Genomic DNA, 7,456 nt, shown 5'->3' on the forward strand with positions numbered 1-7,456 from the left:
ATATATATATATATATATACGTCTATGTTATATCCGCCAAAGTTGTTAAATAGGTTAAAAAGTTGACTTGCTTTACCGCGGTGTTCTAAGCAACAGCCATGCGTTAGCTGACTGAAGAGATGTGGGGGTGGATTGTTTGTCCAATGGAACTTCAAATTCTGATTATTCTTTGTGTTTCTGCATTATTTTTATGACATACACATAAAGCACATTGTGCTTTATGCGTTTGTGTATGTGAGTATTCGTGTATTGTGTGTTGCATATGTATTGTGTACGATTGTCATTTTTATTTATAATATTTACATTAATAGGTTTATTATTCTACTATTAAATTAAAGTCTGCCGTAAAAATCGACGGTATCTAGAGTCTTATAATCACCTTTTTCTAATAAATCTAACATCCTATTAACAGTCTTGGTTGTAGTTAAAATGGTTGAGTTCTTAATATCATTGAAAGACTGGCGAAGGTCTTCAGACTGAGCTGTTTCAGCAATACAATTAAACATATCTGTCTCTACAGGGCCGGGACTATAATTAAGAACAATTATATTTGGCTCCTCCAGAGCCAATACTTTAAAGAATATTTCGCGTGCAGCTTTTCCTGATCCATACATACCTACAAAAACAATTTGATAATATTTTATAAGGTTCGAATTATTTTTATATTACGTCTGATACATACCTACCCTGAAACACTCAGGCCCGAAGTGGATACAAACTGCCTACAATAGAGAGACGTGGAAGAAGGGAGAGGAGGCCTATGTCCAAAATTGGACAGCAAGGGCTGTATAGATAGATAGACCTACCCTGAAATTAATCTTATTATCCATATCCAATAGAATACAACAAAGATAGTAAGGATAAATGGCGGTAATTGATATTAGGATTCGGAATACATCTCTGATACTCTTGGATTTGGTTTTTGACGGATCGATTGATCTGGATCGAGAAATTTAAAAAGAAATCTTAGAAAGTTACCTGGATGAATTTGGAAATTTATTTCTTCGCCAAGAATCTTACTTATCCTGCTTGCGATGAAGTGAATAAATGGAAGGAAGGTGATGTAAAAGAAGTAGTATTAAACTTATATTCATACGGGTGTGTAGGAGAATGTAAATGTAAATGAGTAATCTTTTAAATTGTAAACTTAAAATAACCATGCAGTCTGATATAAAAAAGTAAATATAAATACCTAAAAGATCCTTTACAGATAAAGTATGTGAGGCAATGGAAATATGAAATATTCAAGATGTAGATTGGCTAGAGAAACGTTTGAGACAACGAATACAGTGAAACCTGTAGAAATCCTTAACAGTATCACGAACTTAAGAGGAAGAAGAGACAGAAAAGAAGAGATGTAGAGAGAGAAATGTAGTTTGAAAAAAGTTTTACTGAATACTACATTCCCGCAAGAAAACGAAGTTAGAATTAACTGATCGTCTTTACTGTTTGGACACTGTATGACCCATTCCTGAATTCACTCAACATTCAAACGGGTCGAAACACACGGTAGTTCAAAAACAAGTAGTAGTTCAGTCCAAATCTGAAGACGATTAGGTAATGGCTATGAAAGTATCAGATTTAATTTACATGTGAAATAGAAATTTACAAGTCAATATCTTGATGAAAAGAACAACATAATCAGATAATTTTGAATAGAACTAAAAAATCGTGACCAGAATTTTAATCATGTAGGTTAAGTTTACGGACTAAAATGCGTTTTCAAATCAGATATTACTAACCATATGATTCCTTTTAAAATAACTTTATAAGGTGATGTTAGGTTGGGAGTGGGATTCTCGAGAAATAAGGGTTCATTTCGTAATAGTAATCAAACTTGTCAAAGTTTGTTGAGTAACTTGGCTTTCGTTACAATTTTCTTCCACTCATTTCGATATGTGCATAGTTCCCTCCAGTTTCTCACTTTCAGGATTTTGATATCTCTCATGACCTAGTCCTTCCATCTTTCTCTGGGTCTTCCCTCGTGGTCTTTTAGTTTCTGGCTTACATCTGGTGACCTTCTTAATCATTAGGTCGTTTTTCCTTCTCTCTATGTGTCCCAGCCTTCTCAGTTTTTGCGCTTTAATAAATCTAACTATATTTTCTACCTTTGGTTCATTTGAAAAATAATCAGTATTTCTTACGGACTTCAGAAGACAAAAAAATACATGGTGATCCATCTGAAATAAGAAAGTTCGTTAGATTTCCAGACAATCGGAAGATCTAACAACAATGTAAATACCACCATAATATCGGCTGCATCACAAGACCCTCAGGTCGATTCAAACACATCATCATCAGTCCCGTCACGTCACAGTTCCGGCGCCGAACGGAATAATCCGTCATAAAAAATTTTCTTTATAGAAATATTCCGCCGGCGTTCACATTCATTCGTTGCCGAACAGTTTCCAAGAAAGCAGGTTGCGACCCGTCTAATGTCCGACCGATTGTATAATCTCCGCGACGAAATTTTTTGATTTTGTCGGAAACATGACGGACGCGGACGGTACAACTGAACAAAATAAAATTAACGACGAACATTTAATAGAATGTGTGAGAAAATAAGTTTTATATGATTATTGCCGCATGCTAAACACATTGACATTAGTTTAAAATATTTGATAAGAAATCAGAGCAGAAACTCACTTTATTGTTTTTATTTCACTGTAACAAAAAAAAATACAGTAAGGTCTCGTTTTATGCAGTGGATACGTGCCACAGAAAAGCGCATATAAAAAAATTACATAAAAAAAGACATTACTTGCCTTGAAAAAGTAGGGATACGTCCTATTTCCTTCTAAAATTACATAAAACCAAGACAAAAACAAAAAAGTTCTCAGAAATTAAAATAAATAGGCTGCATGATAAATTACTTCGAATATCTGAAAGAAATTTATACAAAAGTTTTAAAAAAACTGGTCCATATTTCTATTCGTTTTTGTGATATTAATTTTCAACAATCAATTTTCAAACATCAACTGCTTTTTCTTGTTTTACTTGTAAAGTATATTTTGGTATTTTCTATGACAAGACTGGTCCATATTTCTATTCGTTTTTGTGACCATTTATATTTATTCATATCGTGTCGATAAACAGGAAAACAGGGGAACCTGTTTATTTTACTAGTATTGTTGTTGAAAGGAAACTAATTATTTATGAACTTTGTCTGCAGGTGAATGTTTTCCTGAGTTGTCTCGTTCTAAAACGTGTTTAAAATAGCTTAATTCTTCAATACTCTTCCAGTTGAAATCGTAATGTTTTCCTATCAAGTTTCTAACATCAACTGCTTTTTCTTGTTTTACTTGTAAAGTAAATCTTTGCCTTTTAAAGCACGTGGTCTAAGAGATTTATTTATTAAGAGCGGTTTCAACATCCTATCTTCTGATGTATTGCTACAAAGTATGTAATAATGTTACTCGATCTTTACTTGCTTTATGTTCACTTGCAGTTTTTCATCCTTTGCGATGTAAGTACGGTTAGACATTTTTTCCAATACAGTCCCGTTTCATCAGCGTTAAATCTTGATCGGCACAATAGTCCCCATCTTCAATAATTTTCGCTAGCTTCCGTGGAAATATTTTTGCTACTGCTTTATCTGCTGTAGCACTCTCTCCTGTGATCCTTGATATTATGAAATGCATTTCTTTTTTTATAAAGCCGATAGCCTTTGCTAGCTGAAAATATTTTAGCAAGTTGGGAAATGGAAGTTGGTGGCTCTGACTGTTTCATTAACTCATAAAACTGAAGAGCTTTTTCCTGGATTAAATAACCACTTACCGGTATTCTTCTTTGAATTAGTTCCCCAAACCAAATTGCGATGGCTCTTTCTGTTCTTTCTAATAATACATCCCTTGAGTAAGATGAAAGTTTGGCGCTTAATTTTGTACCAGAAATTAAAGATGTTCTTATAGTAACTTCATTCTTCTTAATTGCTCTTACAGTTGATTCGCCTAAATTAAAATGTTTTCCAATTGCCGTAGATCCTTCTCCTTTTCCTAAGCGATCTAAAATTGCAATTTTCGTTTCCAACGAAATTGATTGTCTTTGATATTTTTTTTCTCCATTGGGCCAAATAAAATTAAAAAAAGAAATAAAAAAAAAATAGACTTACGATCTTGAGATGGCAAAAACCTCTTCTAATGAAAAATAAAACTTTACGACACTTACTTAAAATTTTGTAATCCGAAAACCGTGCTGCTTACTATACTGCAACTTGGAATCAGAAAAATTTATAAAATATTATAAAACGAAGCACCGCTAAGAGAAAAATTATTTTAAAACATTAACAGGTTATACCTTTCAATGCGAAACTCGCAATGATGTAAAAGGGACGTCAATGACGTCATATAACAAGGGAATCCTCGAATTGCAAAGGCTCACTTTACTGACATCTGGATGTGAATAGTTAATATTATAATAGTTAATAATAGAAATTTTTGGATGAAATACAAACCGCACAACTTTAAAATCGCATAAAAATAAACCTTGCTGTACATAGTTTTTAACCCTCGGTTAGTGTTCTGGGGTATACCATACTCCAGGTACTCCTTTTATTTCTATAAAATCAAAAGTAGATGAAATAGCGCTTTCTAGCGACTAGTAGCTGTAGTTTATACATGTTTTCTCACGATGACCTTGTTACGAGATGTACATACAATTTCAGTTTGAATTAGGAGTTAGTCAAAGACGGTTGGGGTGTGTGATACCCCGGTACACTACTGTTGTAACTTTTAGTTGTTTTGTGTTCCAGAGGTAAATTTACATGATATCTTTGATATTTTTTCGAGATCTAGGTACTATGATTTTTATTTTTCTTTCACCGATACTGAATTATAGAATAAATATGTCTTACGAACAAGAACAGGAAAGATTAAAACGTTTATGGGCAAAGTTTGGCAGTATTTCTGACAATGATAAATCGTTCATTGATAGTGAATCTGAGGAAGAACAAATCGCATTAGAAAGTCAAGAGGTAATCATATTGGAAGAAGGGGCTCAAGGAGAGACAGCACACAAAAGGGAGGATTCTCAAGAAGTGGAGGCTGAAGAAGAAAGTGAATATTCAAGTGGTTCAGATAGTGGTAGTAGGTAATGGTAATGGTAAGAGATACTTTTTAGATAAAGACAAATCAAAGTGGTTTAAGCTTATGTTGGATAAATTAAAAAGACGAATTTTTTTGAAAGAACTGGGTTTGCAGCTGATTTCTGAGTTTCGAAACCAACGAAGAATAAACCCTTCCTTGCGTCGACCACTACCTGATAATCAGCAACCAGAGGTACATTAATTGGGACCTAAGCGACGTAGGACAAGCAGTAGATGTTCTGTTTGTGCAAGAAATAAAGATAGGAAGACTTTTTACATATGCATGCGATGTGATACTCCAATTTGTTTGGAACACGGAATAATGACGTGTTCAAATTGCAACAATTTTTTTGTAGAGTCTTAGACTATAAGTTTATTTAGAGTTGGGTGATCAATAAAATTTTTTATAATATCTGAGTGTATTATTGTTCCCTCGAGTTTTTTGACTAGCATAATTGCAATATGTTGGATAAATGATGTTTACCATTTAAATATAAGACTTTTACAGGACCATATTTAATTTATTTGAATCATAAATAAGCAAAAAACTAAGATTCACCATTTTAACTTATTAAATTTAAAAATTTTAACTTCCTGCTTTAGTTTAGTTTGGGGTATGACATACCCCGGAACACCTCTCGTGCTTATTTATGAAGGCACACTAACGCAGGGTAAAAATTTTTCAAGTTGTCACGGCAAAGACACCCTTGGAGAATTAAAATATTTTTTAAATATGTCTCTACTAAATCTACTTAAAATATATCTACTTAAAAAGAATTTCCACCTTGCAAAAGAAAATTTTGCATTCAGAGTTTGGTTTGGTTTCGCTTCTTCTTCTTCGTCCAAATATATAGCAATTATTACTAATTCTTCATCCGAAAATCTAGCCTTCTTTTTAATAGATTGGTCGCCGAAAAATGATGCATTCTGGGTGTGTAAGGACAGACGAAACGAATAGTTCTGTGACGAGACGGTGCCGGTTAGGCGTCGGAACTATGACGTGACTGATGTGTTTTAGTTTGAATCGATCTACCAAAATCTATAAAATTCGTGCAAACCGTTTCAGAGATAATTAAGGCGCTCCATACTTAAAACTCACTTGGTATACGTATTCACCTTTTCATTCTGTATCAATTACTTTTTTCTTTGTCTCCGTCAGTGCAACAATGCCTAGATTAATATTTCGGACTTCTTTTAGAATGATTTCAAATTTTCTTGTAAGCGATTTTAAATTCCATTTCTACATTCCCCTCCTAAAGCTTCAATCAAAGTTTGAATGTTAACACACCCTATTGCCTCCAAGACCCTTAACAACCTCTAAACATCAGATATTGTGAATGAAAAATACAATGATAAAGAAACAAATATAAACTTACTTAGATTCTTTAGCGGAACATGCCCAGTAAGAGAAGTAATATTAGTAACTACTAATTTTGGTACAACGAGTCTAAGGCTTTTAATAAATACATTGTTTAATAAAACACACGAGAAGAAATTCATATCATAAAACTCTCTCCAAACCGCCAATTCTGTTAAATCTGTTGTTTGTTTAACAGTTGCAACATGCCCTGCATTATGAAAAATTATTCCAGTGTTTACATCGTTGCTATTTGTTTTGCTTAGTACCTAAAAGTATAAACCATAAAATTATTTATATATTTTTCATTTAAAGAAATAATAAGTATTACCTTTTTGAAAATATCATTGTATTTGTTACTGTCTGGTTTAGAGAGATCTAATGTAACGATTTCCACATGAAGTGATTTATTTATTTCACCAATATGAAATTTAGTTTCATCGAGTCCAGCTCGAGATCGTGCTATTAAAACTAATATAGAACTTGGTTTCAATTTTCTGGATATTTCAATGGCAATTGTTCTACCAATACCTTTAGAAGCACCTGTGATGAAGACTAGAGACTTTTTGGAAAAATCTATCGTAGTATTAGAAGTCATAATTAAAAACAAACGAGTAGGTAAAAAAACTAGTGTAATAAAAGTATTTAAAAATAAGTGTTGCTATTTTGATATCTTCCTTAGCATATGACCTGTAATGATAACAAATATTTGATATACATAGTTGTATAAGGATATACACTGCTCCAAGAAATTAACGCACCATTTAATATTTTTAGATAACTTTCTCCAATTTATTAAACTCCACAGTATTTTACTAAGGTAAGTGAGCCAAATATTTCCGCCTTAACGTTTGGTTCTAAATAAAACCTACACTTTTATTAATAAATGAAAACAAATTTGGGTAGTAGTAAAGTAATATATTGTCTTTAACAATACATTTTAATTATATCAATAAAACTAAACTGAAACTAAACAAAGAATACTTTTTTTATTACTTAAAACACTTATTCCATAT

The 7,456-nt window shown here is 32.6% G+C and overlaps 1 protein-coding gene across 1 annotated transcript; it reads right to left on the reverse strand.

Annotated features, from left to right (window-relative positions):
• Positions 1 to 247: 247 nt before the first annotated feature.
• Positions 248 to 7,071, reverse strand: LOC140446896 (sepiapterin reductase-like). Its single transcript, XM_072539483.1, has 3 exons — positions 6,772 to 7,071; positions 6,460 to 6,709; positions 248 to 616 (listed from the first exon to the last, which is right to left on the reverse strand). Exons 1-3 carry the CDS (start codon positions 7,036 to 7,038, stop codon positions 333 to 335), a joined length of 801 nt encoding a protein of 266 aa, XP_072395584.1. The 5' UTR covers positions 7,039 to 7,071; the 3' UTR covers positions 248 to 332.
• Between the last annotated feature and the right edge of the window lie 385 nt (positions 7,072 to 7,456).

Source organism: Diabrotica undecimpunctata, chromosome 7 (genome assembly GCF_040954645.1).
Source record: "Diabrotica undecimpunctata isolate CICGRU chromosome 7, icDiaUnde3, whole genome shotgun sequence".
NCBI lineage: Eukaryota > Metazoa > Arthropoda > Insecta > Coleoptera > Chrysomelidae > Diabrotica > Diabrotica undecimpunctata.